The sequence below is a fragment of the Pectinophora gossypiella genome, chromosome 13, assembly GCF_024362695.1.
Source record: "Pectinophora gossypiella chromosome 13, ilPecGoss1.1, whole genome shotgun sequence".
Lineage (NCBI taxonomy): Eukaryota > Metazoa > Arthropoda > Insecta > Lepidoptera > Gelechiidae > Pectinophora > Pectinophora gossypiella.
In genome coordinates this window covers 5091256-5110487 of record NC_065416.1, presented here as the reverse complement: position 1 = coordinate 5110487, position 19232 = coordinate 5091256, and the positions used below count along the sequence as shown (strand labels likewise).

General features: G+C 38.4%; 1 protein-coding gene across 4 annotated transcripts; it reads right to left on the bottom strand.

Annotated features, from left to right (window-relative positions):
- Window positions 1-447: 447 nt before the first annotated feature.
- Window positions 448-19023, bottom strand: LOC126372046 (PAN2-PAN3 deadenylation complex catalytic subunit PAN2). Of its 4 annotated transcripts, none has more exons than XM_050017558.1 (22): window positions 18827-19023; window positions 18027-18187; window positions 17520-17689; window positions 16946-17066; window positions 16249-16448; window positions 15582-15813; window positions 14761-14900; window positions 13822-13974; window positions 13278-13374; window positions 13099-13194; window positions 10812-10931; window positions 9707-9788; window positions 9021-9178; window positions 8267-8543; window positions 7485-7654; window positions 6734-6915; window positions 6289-6373; window positions 5982-6073; window positions 5292-5409; window positions 4636-4835; window positions 1754-1900; window positions 448-1485 (listed from the first exon to the last, which is right to left on the bottom strand). In XM_050017558.1, exons 1-21 carry the CDS (start codon window positions 18882-18884, stop codon window positions 1786-1788), a joined length of 3027 nt encoding a protein of 1008 aa, XP_049873515.1. In that variant the 5' UTR covers window positions 18885-19023; the 3' UTR covers window positions 448-1485; window positions 1754-1785. The 4 variants fall into 4 exon arrangements, with proteins under 4 accessions (XP_049873515.1, XP_049873516.1, XP_049873517.1 ...); XM_050017559.1 differs by having other exon boundaries at window positions 4636-4832; XM_050017560.1 differs by having other exon boundaries at window positions 7485-7627.
- Between the last annotated feature and the right edge of the window lie 209 nt (window positions 19024-19232).

Here is a 19232-nt window from a genome sequence, read left to right as displayed (position 1 = left end):
ACCTACAGTTTTTTTTTCGCTAGGTCCAGTATAATTAAGTTTATTAAGAATATTATGGTTGTTGTCGAAATCACTTTGTGAGACTGTCCTTTGTTTGGTAAGGACTTTTCAGGCTTGAATCACCTGATTGTCCGAAAAAGTAAGATGATTCCGTGCTTCGGAAGGCACGTTAAGCCGTTGGTCCCGGCTATTAGCCGTAAAAACACCTCCACCAACCCGCAGTGGAGCAGCGTGGTGGAGTATGCTCCATACCCCCTCCGGTTAATTGAGGGGAGGCCTGTGCCCAGCAGTGGGACGTATATAGGCAGTTTATGTTATGTTATGTATTATGGTTCTTTAGAATGTGATAACGCTGACACCAGGGTTACTGAGCTTGGTAATCCACCTCATAACCCACACGATAGAAGAATATGGTTTATGTTTTGGCCTAAACAGAAATAAAATAAGTTATCAATTTTAACTTTCTTTATTCTTGTAACCAGCCACCGCATTACTTATAAAATAATTTAAATGAGAATCGCAAATACTGATCGTGATGTTTAAGAAAAAACATCTAAGTAGTGTTAAGAATATACAAGACAAAGATAAACAATTTGAAAGTATTCACAAAACAAAGGTGATACGGAATTGTAATAAAAATATTCGCGGTATAGTCTCTGTCTCAATGCGTAATATCGCATAACTTTTCAGGAACCATTAGAAAATTAAATATTATTCTCTATGCACCGTGTATACGGCGGACATTTACTGTAACCTTCATACTGCAAGCAGGCAGCTACTGATGATATGTCCATGAAACACATCCTAATCGTAGTATTATCTCTCCTTTTGGTACACAATCAGGCTAAGTTAACACGGCGATTCAATTTTCTCACGTATCACGGACTAGCGAGGAAAAAATTGTCTCGAACTTGAGATTTTCCAGCATAGACTTCGTGTTAACAATAATTAGTTTTTATATTACCACTGCTAAGGTCGATAAAATTTCGTATGTATACGGCATATGGGAAATATAATGCCTTGTCGAACGTAGCCTTTTCAATTGACCGAATGCCCTACATATTGCTTGCATAAGGAACAAAGTACGCTGAGAAGTCGCTTTTGTGCTAGGTATGAAGATATTAGTTCAAAAATACCCACTTGCAGTCTAAAGGCCACTGAAAATTCAACCATGATACTTTATTATTAAACTATACTCGCGCTATATTTATTTATTTATTCTGTGACCTAGCCTGTCCCACCGGCAGGGTGACCTGTTAGTTCATTCATCTATATATTCAACTATTTCAATTACATAAATCTCAATTCATGGACGCAACGGACATTAAAGAGCTTATTTCCAACTTAATCTACATCACATCAATAATTTGTTCTCTTTTGCCTTGGATCATGGAACTATTGCTTGAGCTATTGAGTCATCGTAGGTAGTACGCCTCTACTGGTACGTGGTAGTACACTTCGTTTACTTGGTATGGGCCCACACAGCTGGAAAAAAACAAAGTCCAGTTACAAAGTGAGTTACAACCTATAGTTCTTTCGAAATCCAAATATATCTAATATGTTCCAAAGAAACCAATATTCACTTGCATCACAACCGAAACAATTGATTAATTGATAATTCGATAGATTTCATTTCCTTAAGAACTTTGTTTTCTTGAATCTATCTCGGAAACATAATGCCCCAGTACACGTTGGTCCAGCCGGTTCGTGTAGGGGCTTTACAATAGTAGGTAATAGGCAAAATGTTACTAACCACTGGCTGTAGGGCCCATACATAAGCATCGGCTATGAGTCCGGCTCGTGGTTTGCTAGTCTCGAACCCGCCGAGTAGAAGAGCACGCAAGGCGTCTTCCACCACGCGCCGAAGTGGACCACCTCCTCCGCACTCACCGGAACGATGCTGTAATACATTAATGGACATTAGGCCTACTGTCCACGTAAACCGCACGTTATATACACGCTATCGCCAATTTGTCAATTACTTGCATCTTGCATAGAAAGTACAAAACTGTGTCCACTGAACGGCAACGTCGCATTTGCCAATTGTCACGCGTTTGTCTTGCGACGTTGTCGTTTCATGGACAATTTTGTGATCTGTAGGTCCAATGGGATATGCAATGCTGGACGCATATCGCGGACTTCAATTAACCTTTAGTCTGTGGCAGCGCTGTCAAAAAATTACCCCCCTGTCTGTGGAAGCCATTCCAAAATTTTTACGAGTTTCGCCAGCATTCAGTTTATGATGTAAATTTCACTTTTTGTGCATGGAACGTTATAATAAAGCGATTGATTACTAAAGCTAGATATATTTCCTTGTTTATGAACAATAACACAAGCCTCGAAATTACTTGTAAATAAAATACGAGCTGCTTGAATACGAAGTTTGATCAAAAATTCACTTGCACCAATATTATGCAGTCAATTATTGTTTGTGCCAAAAGTCATAGTCAAAATCAAAGGATATGACCATAAACTAGAAAAATGGAGCTTTGTAAAGACATATCACACTACATACTTATATGCTTTATATTGATCAATTTTATGAAAACAATATGACAAAAAATTTTGGAATGGCAAAAAAATTGGTCAATAATATCTGCGCTTGTGTGAGTGTATTTCGTCATTCAGTCGTCTGTGTATGATAAGGATCCTGACTCGGTTCTTGAACAGTCGTCTGTGTATGATACGGATCCTGACTTGGTTGTTGAACAGTCGTCTGTGTATGATACGGATCCTGACTCGTTTGTTGAACGGTAGTCTGTGTATGATTAGGATCCTGACACATACATAGGATGTTTTATTTTTGTTCAGGTAAGGTGTGAAAATGAAATATGTCTAATAGGTATTTTTTTTTTATTATTTAGATTTCACTTTAGTTAGATTGAGAGATAATATCTACATGTTAAATGATTTATTCATATACAATCAAAAACAACTGTTCTTATTATGGTTTATATGACCAAAATATTATTCTTATAAGAGCCGTATTATGACTAATAAGGGTGCAGTGATCCTTGTGGCGTCGCCTGGACGAGCATCGCAAAGATAAGAGGCCGTGAAGTTGACGGAGCTGAAGGATTTGTTAAATCCATTTTATCTAAAAAAAAAAAAACAAAAAGTTAGTAAAAGATCATCCTGTAAGTTGTATTTCAGAAATAACGGTTTTGCCATAGTAAATTTGAAAACATGTGTACGTACACAGTGTCGGCCATTTTTACTTGCGTGTGTGTGTGTGCATTTTTTAGTAATGGTTTCAATAATTTACGTTTTGGTAAATATTTATGAATTATTCATACAAAGCAATTTGATATTCAGAATCTCCATAAAATTTCCTTCAAAATAATATAAAATATGATGTATATAAACAAGGCGTAAGTTTAGAATAACTTAAAGAAAAACACGAAAAGTTATTTGAGATCTGTAGGTTACTTTTGAACTAATATAATTCGTAAGTGAATCACTTTGAGAACTTATAATTTATAAAAATTGACACTACAATACATATAAAATAATAAAATTGAACATTTACTTACCTTTTTTAACAATTTTCAGCTTATTTTTCACTTTTAGTATTCACTTTTGGTAGTTGAAGTATCACTGGTCGAGACGGAATTTCAACCGATTTTTCTAGCGAAACTATTGAACATTTCATCCGAATGATGATTGTCTATGATAGATCATTTATTCAATTTTGTTCAAAACACAACATTAAACCTTTTGCGATAGAATTAGAGTGGATAATTACGTAAAAATAGGTACCAGTCCTATGGGTCAGGATCCTAATCACACACATACGAGAGGGGTAGTCAGGATCCTTATCACACACAGATCAAAGGTTAATAGTCATATGACGTTTATCTACGTAGACAGCCTTAGCTGCGTCTTTTGGTTGAAAAATGCGGTATTTATAGCATTGTGCTGTATAGCAGAAACCTCAATTTCTCTGGGCAGTGCAAACTGAACACCTAATTATCAGTACATCATTCAGAGTAGATCGTATGAAACCTTTTCTAAGGACATCTCCAATTTGGTCAATATACCTACGCCCTTCTAGGTCCTCCTCTGCCAGCCCTACCATCAACCTTCGCTTTATATACCGCTTTCGTAATCCAATTATCCTATTATTAATTATCAGTAAGTAATGGCCCCGATTCCTGGAGACACCGTCTAATTTTAAGTTATATCTGTCATTTTCATATCCGTCGAAAAGGAAAGGGACGGATGATTCACAGCTCTTAATTTTAGGAAGAATGAGTAAATGAACGTGTCGGGTTATTGACTGATGTAAAATTTTTAGACGGTTGGTTTAGATTTGTGCTTAAAATTGACGTGTGTTCCATAAATTTTATGCTTGTCGATTACCCGTCCCTTTCCTTTTCGGCGGATAAGAAAATGACAGATATAACTTAAAATAAAATTAGATGGTATTTACAGGAATTAGCACCATTGTGATTTATAATTTTAAAAGGCGCCGGTCCCGATTACAAAGTGAATTTGTTACCAGACCAACAGGAACCTTTAGCGGCTTGAGATTGGTCATCGAACTTATAATCTGTACGACAGAACTATTACACGTTCTTGAGAAATATAAATACTATTGTTAACAGAAATCACAGATAGCTAACTGACACTTACGTCATATCATTGAACAGGTACCAATGCGGCTCTGTCCCTCTGTCAGTCTGTATGTACGCCACGAGGTTTTTAGGATTATCCTCGACACACACCACCGCCGCGCTTAGAGTGTATTCCTCCTCCAAATGCATTGTTACTGGTTTCTTCTTGTTCTTATTTGGATCCTGTTTCGGAGAATGCATCGGAGATTGCTCGCTCTGCTAAAAACAATAGTGTAACTAATTAGTATTTCTCACAGTAATAACCAATTATTGTAAGTATGTACGGCCTCCGTGGTCCAGTAGTTCAGCGTTGTTCTCACGATCCGGAACTCCCGGGTTCGAATCCCGGTGGGGACAAATCACAAAAAACACTTTGTGATCCCTAGTTTGGTTAGGACATTACAGGCTGATCACCTGATTATCCAAAAAGTAAGATGATCCGTGCTTCGGAAGACACGTTAAGCCGTTGGTCCCGATTACTACTTACTGATGTAAGTACGTAGTCGTTACATGAGTCATGTCAGGGGCCTATGTCGGCTCAATAATAACCCTGACACCTGGGTTGATGGGGTTGGTAATTCACCTCACAACCCATACGATAGAAGATTGTAACAGAAAAACCACAAATAGCGGTATTATGAAAGTTATGAATCGTAGTGTTATTGATGGTCCAACCTTATCATTGATGATGACGTCACCGTCTGACTGCAGCCTGATCACCAGCTGATGTGGCAGCACGCAGTGTGACTCGTGAGTTGGACTTTTAGAGGACGTCGATTGCGTTGGACTCGGCCTGTTACAACATTAATGTATCAAGCAAGGCAGTATGTATGTCTCGAGATGTATGGTGTCATGTTGTGCTTTTCTAAGATGATAGATTAGCAGAAATGGTGATATGAAACGGTTTTTTTTTAGTGAATCCTAATTGGTTGATTTAAATGCACAGTGTAGCCAGTAGCAAAAAATGTAGGCACGTTTAAAAATACAAAAAGTATTGACCTATCAAAAATAGTATGATAATAACAGAGCGGTTTAGAACAGCGGATCTTTATTACTATTTACACCAGGATTCCTATTTACCCCGGATTACGGTACTTATTGCAAATCATTAGTAAATTTTGATAAAACTCACTAAGAAAAAGTAAGTAGGCTAAGTAGGTAAAGGCGAGGGAAGTCGGCGTCTCTGGTCCGCGCGCAGACCATACAATTCGAGACTTAAGTATGACAGATGGATAGAGGTAAACCTAGCTCAGACGCTAGTGGAGAGCCGAAAGTTGCCGATGGATGTATCTCTGACTAACCCATTGGGATTTAGTCGTGAGCATTATGTTTGTATGTTATGTTATTAAAGTAGTTAATCTTTACCTATCAGGATGCTTGAAGCGACAGCCAGGTCGCGCGCAGTGCAATCCGTATCGACAAGGTTTACCGCTGCCTCCCCGTTTCGACGGTTCCGGCTGAAATATAACACATACTCATTTTTAACCTATCAACACTCTTGAATATGATCTCTTTTAGAATAATGAACATAATAATAATGATTAGTTACTAAAAAAGACATTGCCTATTCATGGCGCAAGCATAGCGTCGTTGATGAAAATGTATGTAACGTATATAAGGGTTGGTTGATTAAATTTCTAGCGTTGGATACTGAATGAAAAATGTTACTTACTGCATCTTTCTGTGTCCCCTTAGCCCAGTAAGCTTTTTCGTGCGCCGTCACTCCACCACAGTTGATGGCGAGAATTGGTGGTAATCTAATAAAATACATCTATTACACTTTATCAGATTTAAAGGACAATATAAAAAAAATAAAAAATTATGGTGAAATGGAAAAATAAAAATTTCGCCAAAACGCTTCTTATTTGAGTTAGAGGTTTTAATTAGTGTTCGGAGTTGAAGGACGGAATACGAAAGCGCGAATTAGAGTAGTGCCTCTTCGTTCACTCGTCGCAAAGTGTAAACACTAGCTAACGACGATGAAGCGAAACAATCAGCGAAGGAGGCATTGTGAAGAGCAGGGACCGCGACAGAATGTGAACGTTTAAGGAGACGCGGTTTATCGCCTTGGGTGTTGAGAATGCGAGGACTACTGATAGTAAGGTGAGTCGGCATACCTAACGATTCGTCCCCGCTGCGTGGTGGGCGTGAACCGCGAGCAGCACTCGCACCAGGCGGGTGTGCTACGGCGCGCGGCCAGCGAGGCCCGCAGCAGCTCCACGAAGCCGCGCGTCTCTGTCGCCTCGCGTGCCGCCGGGTACTGCAGCGCGCACGCCAGCACTACGGACTCGCGCTCTTCCTGCAAGTGTCGGGGAAGTCAATATTGTCATCCTCGGCGGTCAATCATCGAGAATGTTGGCGTGCAATCACACCCCGGACACCTCATACAAAAAACCTCGTTTAACAATGAGACTACACATTGACGTTTGTGTGACGTCTGACACCCATACGATTGAAGACGGTAAACCTAGCTCACGACGCTGGTGGAGAACGGAGAATTGCCGTTCTAAACATAGAATTATTTCTTATTCTATGGTTTAATGTAAAGCCGGATCCGCATTACGCGCGGGAAACCTTTTCATAATTTTGTTTCCTCTCACTCGTTATGTATAACATGATGTCGTACTAGCTGACCTCTTTTCAAAGAAGGAAGATGGCACTTTCCGTATAGGTGTAGTATAAATATTTGGATGTTTGTCGCACGTATCGTGGATCTACAGTGATCGCCACGCACACATCTATCACCTTAAAAAGGACCAAATCCCTCTATCGCTTGCCGGGAAAGACAAGCATCTGATCGCGTTGTATGTTTTTCATTCACTCCCAGTTCAGCATAGAATTATTTTTACTTATATGAGCACAATATACCTCTTTGTTGCACTTCAAGCACCGGTTGAGCTGATGTCGGCCGATGGCGAACAGCTGCGAGATATCAGACTCTTCTCTCTCCGACTGCTGGTGCGACAGCTCGTGGTTGTCAACAACTTGGTCGCCCTCGCCGCCGCCGCTGCCTGCACCCAACGGTTTATTTGCCATAACTACAACATTACATAGGAAACTAAATCTTATACAGTGGTTATTGTGAAAGAAAGAATGTAGGATCATCAAAGAACATTTATTGTCAGTCAAGATTATATTTTAGTTTAGATATAATAATATCCTAAAAAAATAAACTACCGTAAATTTGAAACATGTAATAGCTGAGCAGAAGTAATGGCGCAAGGAGCTTTACGTTAAGTTATTGTGAAAATTATTCGACTAATATTATTAGTCTTTCCGTATTCATCATCGCTCTAGTGTTTTATATGTGCTTCCGCGTATAAAGTTAGGACATTCCGTTAGGGCAGTCCGAGTGTGAAAGAGTTTCGGAAGCCGTTAGTCCCAGCTACTGTTTTCTTAAGTTAGTATGTATTCGTTCGATAAGCCATGTCTAACGGTTCCATAGTAACCTTAGCACCAGGGTTGCCGAGTTTGATCATCTATCTCACAACCCACAGGGTTGAAGAAAAACACCAGGTTAGTAATCGGTCATATAACATAAGCTCACGACTTAATCCCAATTGGAATAGGCAAAGTATATCCATCGCAAGATGAATTAAGTACCCACACCTCACCGAGCTTTCACACGCAAAAGTTACAAAAACACAAACCTTCTTCTTGCACATGGTTCTGCCATCCGTCTTCCCTGCCGTCAACAAGTTCTCCGTGCCCATCGAACTCCGTCGTGGGCCCGAGGAACTCCAACTCCGTGTACTGGTAACCGTCAAACTGACCGTTCACCATCGGTGGCATGCCCTTCACGTGGTTATGGTTCATCCTCACAGGCTTCGGTGGGCTCGAGTTCGTAAGCAAGGCTAGTTCCTTTTCTTTCTTTCGTGTTTCCAGTATCTCGTAGTGGATTTGGTGGAGGATAAAACGGTTCCAGCTCTGTGAAGAAGAGGCCAGCTATTAAAGTTATGGATATTATTAAGTTACCATATAGCTCCTTGACCATACAGATAATCCATCATGTCGAGAAGAAGCGAAGCGTAGAAATGCGCGACTGACCAATCACAGTAAGCGAGAGAACGGTCTGATTGGCCGATTTCTGCACGTATCCGCTTATCTTTGATTATCTCAGCTTCTGTGTAAACGTGCGCTTATGACATACCTCAGAATATAAACAGCTGAACGCATTATCTTTAGCAGTTCAGCAGAATAGTATGCACGCTAATGCATAATGCAATAGTAAACTATTAACATGCTAATGTTCAACACATGTGCTAGGGTTACTATTTTACAATAATATCCGTGACACCAGGGTTGCTAAGGTCGGTCATTGATTTCAGAACCCACACTTTTAGACAATCTGGCGGTGTCTACTGAGCTGATAAATGGTGACAATTGCAATCAATATTTACTTGCCTGTATAAGAGCAATCAAATCGACTCTCGCATCGGGGCCTCGGTCAGGCAGAATTAGACCTAACGCCGCCGCCTCAGGAACTGTTCGGAAGGCACGTAAGAAGTTTGTCGCTTGGCAAGGCGCGCCGCCAGACGTGTCTAGCATTCTGAACAAGAATCCTGCGAATAAGATTAATACAACTGATATTTGTTGATATAAAAATCTTTAAGTAAATTTTCTTCGATATAGTCATGAAATACATAATAAACATGAATGAAATTATCATTACGTAGGATCACACACATCAGCCTCATACATCTTTTCCAGATGATAAACAGTGTCTGAAGTGTGTGTACGTAGGATACTATTGCATTTATTACTCTATTTTACGTACAAACTTCTACATTATTTGGTAAGAATGTTTCAGAATACTTCGATTTTCAAATTGTTGACTATTAGGAATACATAAAACATTAACGGCCTTGTACGTCCCACTGCTGGACATAGGCTACAGGAAGGGGATATGAAGCTTACTCCACCACGCTGTTTTGTTGGGGGGTTGGTGGTGGTCTAATAGGAATGGAACACTGAAAAGATACAGCCGCAATGACGAGCTGACGACATCGTACATGCAAAACACGTATAACAGCACCAAAATTTAGTACTCACAGTGTACTCGATAAAGATCAAAATGTCATCGCGCATACCTAGTTCACAGCTGAGACAGAACTCTTTAGCGCACGTATGTGCCAAGAGCGTTGCTTTTACCGGCGTTGTGTAATATAGAACCTGCAATTTAGGAAATATATCTTTAACTGCCGCCGTTTTTACTTGTATTGTAAAATTGCGCATGATATTGTGTTATTTTAACAAAATTCTCCTTGTGTGTTTGTGCAATAAAGTTTATTATTATTAGAATATTGTAAAAAACCGGACCTGTCTACGGACCCTGTGAAAACGGGATAACGCCAAGGAAATGAAAATAAACGAAAATGATGATCAGTAATTTTAATTCATCATCATTAATTTAAGATCCACGCTCTCGTTGGTGTAGCATTCTCTATTCTTGTCTATCAAAGGCCAATTTTTGACTTTCTTATAAGAAACGACGTTCGCAGTCTCTTTAATTTGTTCAAATCAAATACACTTTGCACATCAACAACACATACACACAATTATAAAACATTTCAACAACAGCACACAGCATTTGTTGCACGTAAGCTCTCCTCTTTTTATAAAACTCTGAAAATCCATGCAATTACTTGTGATGTACGACTTACAATGACCGAGTAATTGTCAATTGAAGCACGTCGCTAACTCTACTACTCGTCAACTCTGTAAATACTGGACCGATACGAGTAGCATAAGATTGATCTATTTATTTTTTGTAACTCTTAATGATCCTCATTGTGCATGATCAACCAATAAAATGTCAGTACAATGCTAGTTGCACCTGGTTATGCTATAGAAGACAAACAGTTTGATAACTTATTCAGCTCACGACTATATCCCAAAAGGAGCAGTTAGAGGTACATCCATCGCAAGATATAGCTCCCTAACCTAACCACCTCACCGCGCTTTCTGTGAGACCAACGGAATGGGTAGTGAGTCGTATCACCGTTTAATGGTCGAGCCAACTGTGTTAGTGAAAACTGCACCTTAGATAAATTAATAACTCATTAGTGCAAGGCCGGTACTGGGGTTCGAACCGGCGCTCCACGTTTGAAAATCAAGCCTGTGAACCACAGGCCCACAGTCATTTCTTATAATAAGAACAATAAAACGCAATAAAAGTATATTAAATAGCTTTACCTGCAGCATAGCGTTACAATATGAATTTGGCAATGTCGCTTCCAACCCAGGGAAGCCAGTTTTATTCGAGTTCTCCGCATCCACCTCGTTAGGAGAATGTTTGTTATATCGCACATCCATCTGAAACCAATAGCAAATTAATTATTGTAAACGCTGCAACATTATACCTAATGTACACATCTTCCTGCAAGTCCAGGATACGAACATAAGTTATACCTAGTAATGGGCGAATATGAATAGTTTATTCGAATAAATTTAAATTATTCGTATTCAATTAAATTAGAGTATGTGTACTCTGTTAGACTAGTTGATACTAACTGATAAGAAATCAATATTATGTTGCTCTACACATGTTAAGAAAACATAAAATTTTCATTTTATGATTATTTTAATTATTTGCGTCAAAAATCATTCGATTACTTATCGAATTATCATTCGAATGATTTATGAAATCATTAGAATAATTTGATTGATATTTTTCAATCAGTTTATAAAATTCAAAATAAGAAACTAACTCCTGCGGCGTGTATTGGGTAAATAAACATACGACTTATCTACGTAGATAGCGTACACCATCCAGCGATATGTTAAAACTAGATGTCGCGTGGTTCGCTCGCAGCAAGCTGCTCGCGTGTCTTGATTTCCCGCCATTTTTTTACCGCGATAGAATTTGACCAAGACTCGAATAAAAAGTTCTAGGTGCTATAGTTTTGCGAGGCCGTAGGGTGACCCCTGATGCGGAGCAGTTTTCCAAGATGACGTTCCGATCACACCCCAATACATCATTTTTACCTCTGAGACATTTTCTGGAAAAACAAAAATTTGTATGGCGGCCATTTTGTTTTTTTTTTCACTGGCGATAAAATTTGACCAAGACTTTAATAGGCTTCGTGAAAACAAAAAAGTTCCAGGTGCGATAGTTTTGCCAGGCTGTAGGGTGTCTCCCTGATGCGGAGCAGCTTTCGAAGATAGAAAAGTATTTCCATACTCAACATGATGTTTCGATCACATTTCTCATACATAATTTTTACCCCCGAGGCATTTTTGAGAAAAACGAAAATTTTGTATGGCGGCCATCTTGTTTTTCCGCCATTTTGATTTTTTTTCACCCACAATAGAATTTGGCCAAGATTTAAATAGGTTGTGTGAAAAAAGAATCCTTCCAGGTGCGATAGTTGCGCCAGGCCGTAAGGTGTCTCCCTGATGCGGAGCAGTTTCTGAAGATGGAGAAGTATTTCCAAACTCACCAAGACGTTCCGATTACAACCCCATACACAGTTTTTACCAACGAAACATTTTCTGGAAAAACAAACTTTTGTATGGCGGCCATCTTGTTTTTCCGCCATTTTGATTTTTTTTCACCCACAATAGAATTTGACCAAGATTTAAGTAGGTATTGTGAAAAAAGAATCGATCCAGGTGTGATAGTTTCGCCAGACTGTAGGGCGTCTCCCTGATGCGGAGCAGTTTTCCAAGATCTGGAAGTTTTCCCATACTCACCGGGAGATCCCGATCACACCCCCCATACATCATTTTCACCCCCCGACGCTCCTTCTGGGAGAACAACCCTGTCAGTGAGTCAGTGAGTGAGTCAGTCAGTCAGTACATGGGTTTGTAGCTATATATAGTATAATGATAAAAGATGAGTTAATTCGAGGTGTACGACATGTATAGTCCGTTCAAGAATGATCTTCATAAAAGGTAAACAAATATGGCTGCCGATATTTTTTATCTGTGTCAAACTGCATACTAGTGAAGTGCTGAATTGATTTTAGCTCAAGTTATTTTATCAAAATGAACTGACTCTCTTGGGTTGTTTGAATATTTTGTATGATAATATTAAAATATATATTGTATGTTTCTTTGTGGTTACACTAACTCACTTTGTAAGTCATTTTTTCTGCGCATTTCGGCTTATTAAGTACAGTACACTCACTTAAGTTATTCACGGAACTGACTCGTTTTCCTGACCTGAATGAAATGTCTCATCACTAATCGTCAAATTGACAGCTGGCCACAGATTAACAAATCAACTTTTTTGTGTGAAGTTTTGTTTGATTTTTGTTTTTACATGAAAAAATGTGTTTTTAATAATTATTTTACGTTAATTTCACATTGAGCTAAGAAATCATACATCTATTGAGTGCTACGGATGTTATTAGAAGAATACGTTGCGTAGTTTAGGTGAAATTCGAACATTCTTTGTGGTAACAGGTTTGTTTACCTTTTATGAAGATCATTTTTGAACGGACTATAGAAGATGTTATCATTACCTATATACTTTTACCTTTTGATAGTGCTTCGGAACAGGCTGCGCGGTATATTTATTGTCATTCTGTTTGGGCGAGTTCAAATCTTCTAGTGTATCTTCTACATAAGGCATCTGAAACAAATCAAGTACAAAATTAGAGAAATCGTAAACTATTGTACTACGTAATATTATAATGAACTGAGAAATATAAGTACCTGGTTTCGTTTAAAAGTTCTAGGATTTGGCGCGTAACCTATAGGTCCTTGCATTTTCATAGTTTTCAGAACTTCAGGATCAATGGGTTTTGGCTTCCTGAAAATATTATTATTATGAAAGTACGACTTCAAGTTTTTAAATTGTTTTAACGCAGCTTTTCTGCTTTAGTTATTATTGTTTTTAAACTCCTCCATTGCGATCTTTCGAAGCAACAGAGAAATAATAAAGAGAACATAGGGATACAGATTGCGCCGGCCCTATATTCGCGCCTTCCCCGTAATCCCGCCTACGGACGTAACTTTCTTTTCTGCATATTTAATTATTGCTGCATAGTCATAGCCATACAACATATACTGTAACAATGTCAACCTCTCCGGTTGGCATCGCTCTTTGCCACTAACCTCACGTCCTGGCTGACAACATCCCCCGTACACACGTAAAAAATATTCATCCTCATTATGCAGTGTTGTTGGGGAATTCAAAGTATAAGTCTACAATAGTTATACTTTGTTTTTTGGAAATTGTTGTATTTTGGAAACTCACCTGAAAACCTTCTTGAAAAACTCAATAGGCAGTTCATTGAACCACTTGTCCCCGGAGGAGAGAGGGGGAAGCGGCACGGAGGAGAATTGGAATGCGTTATCGCTCATGCTGACACATGGCAGACCCGAAGCCGAGTTTGCGAACTCTGTGGCCCTGGAATAGGCAAGATGAACTAATTAGTTGAATAATATACGGCGGATATGTTTACGGAGCGTCAAAACTATACAATTATTTATAGTATTTTAAACGTAGTCAAACGTCCGCAACGAACCTATTGTTACGTAATCCGTAATTTATAATTATTTTGTAAAATATAGAATGAAAACATTTTTTTATGATCACCTACACTGGCTTGAAAAGAAAATTCTAAAGCTTGATGCACACAGTAGGCAGCACACCAGGATTGGATTGTCACTGGTGCAAAAATAAATTGAAAAAACTGGCCAAGTGCGAGTCGGACTCGCGCACAAAGGGTTCCGTACCATTACTAGATAAACAACAGTAGGTACAATCTGTTGCCATTATTGATATCGAGCAAAAAAGGGCAAAATCTCGCATTTGTTATATGGGATATTTAACGTGCCCTTATTATATGCTCTTTCAATATTTATTTCATTTTGTTTTTAGAATTTTTGTAACAGCAGCAACAGAAATACATAATTTACCTATCGCGGTTCTTGAGATACAGCCTGGTGACAGACAGACAGCGAAGTCTTAGTGATAGAGATTTTACTCTTTGGGTACGGAACCCTAAAAATGAATTGGATTTTGAACACTAGTATGTATTTGATAAGTTGCGGATCCTTCCTTAAGCCCAATAAGAGATAATGTCATCTTAGATAAACACCGTACGTTGCCGCGACATTTCTCGTGTCGCAAGTTATCACGCTGGGACAGGTGTAAATTACCTACCTACATTACAGTACCTTTACTCCTTACCTAGAGAAATTATTGAAGACAGGTTCATGGTTGTGCTGGGGAGAAAACAAATGCAGGTGACCCGCTTGGTCGCCAAAAGCTAGCGCTTGACTAGTAGTCGACACATCCATTACGCTACATAAGGAATTATTTGTGTCCACCTGAAAATTAAAAAAAAATCCATAAAACGATTTCGGTGAAAACTGCTGCTTGAATTTGGGCCACTGCTAGACTGGGAGCAAAAAATGGGAGCAAAAACATGCGCTCAGCTGTTTGCCTTCCTGGTCATGTCGTAAAAACCACAGAAGGATTTCGTCCTTTCTAACATGTTGTACTATTAGACACATAGGCGAGTGGCTGTTCACCTGTCACCATATGGTTCGTCGTATCCATCTTAGGACTTATTTATTATCTATTTAATGGACATAATTAAACTAAGGAAAACAGTAACAAGTCAACACAACATTCCTCATAAAGAACATTTAGTCCATTGAGACTAACTTCTCAGCAACTAAAATCTCAATATTAATAATAGTAGGTATTTATATCATAATAATTGTATAATTATTTCGTATCAAAACTGCCTGCAAGTTGTGTTCTGATTACGTGAGGCTTTGCTCATCTTATTAGGGATTATGTGTGTGAGTTTATAACCAGGGGCCTGTTTAATAAAACTTACAATTGTAAATTACAACGACAATTTGGTGTTCATTACGTAGCTAATATGAAACTGCAAAATATTTGTGATCACAAACTCCGCAATGTACATGAAATTGTCATTGTAATTTACAATTGTAAGTTTTATTAAACAGGCCCCTGCTAGTCTGCTACAAATCACTCACCTGGAAAACAGACTGCTCCTCATTAACCCCGGCGTTGACGTGCAGCAGCGCGACGTGGCCGTCTCCGGAGAGAGCGACGGCTCGGCCGGAGAACGCTGGTAGGAAGTGTAGGAGGAGAGGCGGCGACGCCGTGGATATCGACCACGCGCCCTCGCTGCCCGACTTGTTACCGCGCAGGCACCGCACGTCCCATACCACCACGTACGGCTCCGCTTCCGCTACTCCGTTCACGCTATATGATAGTACAGTCATGAGCAATATAATTTACCCACTTTAGAACTCTGTCGCACTAACATATTTGACATTTAGTGAGACTTACAGTTCAATTTCTCAAAAAAGTTAATGTGACATGGTACCAAAGTGTATACATATTAATGCTCGTGACCATACATTAATGAACAGACCCTCTATTATTTTTATAAATAAAGTAACAGTTAACTTATAGTTTAGACAAGTAAAGTTTCTAAGTACCTTAGAACTTAGATTAGAGGCACAATAACAAAAATAAGTCAAACTTGTGAAGGACGTGAATTCGTTTTAAAATGAATCATTCGAGGAATTAGTTAAGTTAAACCCAATAAATATCTAATCTATTGGATGAGCGAAAGATCCCTTCGTATTAGCGGTGTGAGCTTATGTATCTGATATGTATGAATGTAATACTGACGACTGCGTGAAGCCGCAGGTGATGAGCAGGTCGCCCTGCATGTCGAGGTCGGAGAGCGCGGCCTGGTGCGCGCGCAGCGTGTGTTGCGGCCGCGCGGCGCAGCGCACGTCGCGCAACACCACACGCCCGCCCGCCCCGCCGCACGCGACCAGCGACCCGCCGCCGCTGCGCACCACCGCGCACCCTTCCTCTTGTCGCGCCTGCGCATACATACCATTTATTTGACAGGTTCCAGGACGCAACCAGCACCAGGCGATGTCCAAAGTCAAAGTGTTATTATAAAGTAAAAGTTGATGAACTGCAGGCTGTGTTCCAGAAAGTGGTAATGGATTGAAGGAACGACAGCTATGACATTATAAAGACTTACAAACATGAATAGAAAGGCTATTAAGGCCCTGGTCGTTTCGATGCAGAAGGCCGCAAGAGTATGAATTCTTCTTGCACAATAATTGCCAATCTTTTAAGTGTATGGGAGTGCACACATTGGAGAGAGTTGGTTGCTTGTAGACCGGTATTAAACTATAATTTATTACAAGTTTGCCAGACTTTTAGGAATAGGAAGTTGGGTCTACTTATATGGAATAAATGAATGTCGGAAACCTAATCTTGTTGAAAAAACGAATCCGTACGAACAAATTCGTTTTTTCTTTCATAAAGAAGGATAAGCAAGAAGAAGAAACTTAAATCAGTTACTTACAATAACAGTTTCCGCCATTTTATTGAGATCCAATTCAAGGAGCTTCTCTTGGTGTCCACCCATCACCAATTTTGTAGGACTCACTTGATACAAGCATTGCATGTCAGTCATATTGGAAGACCTGTAAGTTGGTATCAATGGTATAACAGTAATTTGTTCAACATGGTGAGTAAAGTTAGTTTTTGCTGAATTAACAAAGTAGTCTGATGAAATCCTAAACTAGATTCTAGATTGTAGAATATGTACATAGTGATAGGGAGTAAAATCAAGTGAAGTGGAGACATATTATACAGAACACCAATCACAAACAGACATCACAAATATTAAAAAAAAAATTCTGATGTGATTTGTTTCAACAAAAATTCAAAATGGACATTGGACACATACTTTTATTCCAGGTAAAGAGTAGAACATTTTTTTTACCTGGATTGAAACTAGCATACTTGTTGTGAGGTTTAGTTAACAAAATGATCTAAATATGATTTATCAAAAAGGCACTATGAGGTTTTCACTATGCATAAGGCAATCAAAATGAATAGTAAATTAAATAAACCATACAATTGTAAGAACTTACCTAAAAGTGTGTTTAGGAATACCCCTTCTAATCTGATGCCGAAGTATTGATTTAGTTAAAACATAAATGCCTTGTTCTACTGTGATAATGTCCCTCACTTCTTCACTCTCATGTACTTGGAATGATGTGTACTTCTGCATGGTGGGACCATAGTAGGATGTCACATGACCCTAAAACAATGTCATGAAGACAGATTGTCACTTTTTTTGTTATCAAAATAATGAAAAACAAACATTTTTAGTTTCAGTGTGGAAGTTACCTATTTAAAGTTCTTATACCTAGATACTTTTAGACATAAAAAAAACAGATACAGGATTTAATTTTAAGATAGATATAATAGCCAGCTAATTTTTATTTTCTTTTTTATGACAAACTAAAGAAGAAATTATTTACTTAATTAATCCCAACAACAAACCAGACTTACAAACTAATCCAATGTGTTATTTTTCCTACAATATGACGGACAGTTTATATAGGTATAGGAACATAATTCTATTTGAAACTTACCCCTTGATTGCCCATCCACATAAGTTCCTCATATTTGTCAAACACCACAGCAGAGACACCGAACCTGTCCCCTCCATCCACCAGAACACTACTTCGCACAGCATACTCTGCTTCTTGACTTGGCACTAGGTATTGTGGAGCATATTCTGCTGCATAGTGGTCTAAAATTAAAAGCATCATTATAACTAGATCATATTTTTCCCACTGCTCGGCACAGGCCTCACCTTATTCAACAGGAAGGAGTATGCAGTATAATAGTCAATCAAAAGTCCTTTTAGTCCCTAAGATTTATACATTATTCCCAAAGAATTTTTCAATGTTATTGTTTACTAAAAGTAGACCAAGACATGCCATGCCATAAGTAATTAATTAGGTACACCTGTTTAATTTATTTTGTTACATAAATAATTAAAGTTGGTACCTACTTAAAGAATTTGAAACCTGCAATAAAAACATATTCAAGACTCCTATAAAATTGGAATTCTAATATGTAGTTTATTTAGCAAGTACCCACTTAATTTATAGTTTATAAAAAACTAATTATCAAATCAAAACTAAAAATAAATTCATATAGTAAGTACCTAAATGTTGCCTCATCGACGGACATTCGTTTTTGACAAGTTGTGTAGGTATATTGTAGTAGGACACTTCATAAGACTTGTGATTTGATTGTTTACAAAATACAAGTAAACAATAAACACGTTATCACACAGAGTATTGAGAATCAAGTCTAGTATTTCGTTTCTTAAAATGTTATGATTAAAAAATCGATTTACTAATAAGGAATATTGTTTGCTTACCAGTGAGAAGGTGATCAGTAGGTATGCAAAGATCAGAGTAATGATACTCCATATTCATTCAAAAAGTATTTTTAAAGAGAAAAACATTTAATAGTCTTTATTAAGTCGTAAAATTCATAAATAACGAAAAACACAACATAAGAAGGGCGAAATATTTGGGAAAAAACAAAAAGTCGTAACCGCTTGCTTGCGTTGACTTGTCAAGTGTGGTTTTTTTTCAATCCATTATAACGCTAAAGAAAAGCTTTTGGATGTTGTATGGCATTTACTTAGCGTTCTATTTCACCACACAAAACTCAATTGTATTTCGTTCAGAAATCACGCTCCAAGAGTCCAAGCCAAACCCAAGCACGTTTCATCTTTTAACTTCCAAAAACAATCTAAAGATAAATTATTTATTTATGTT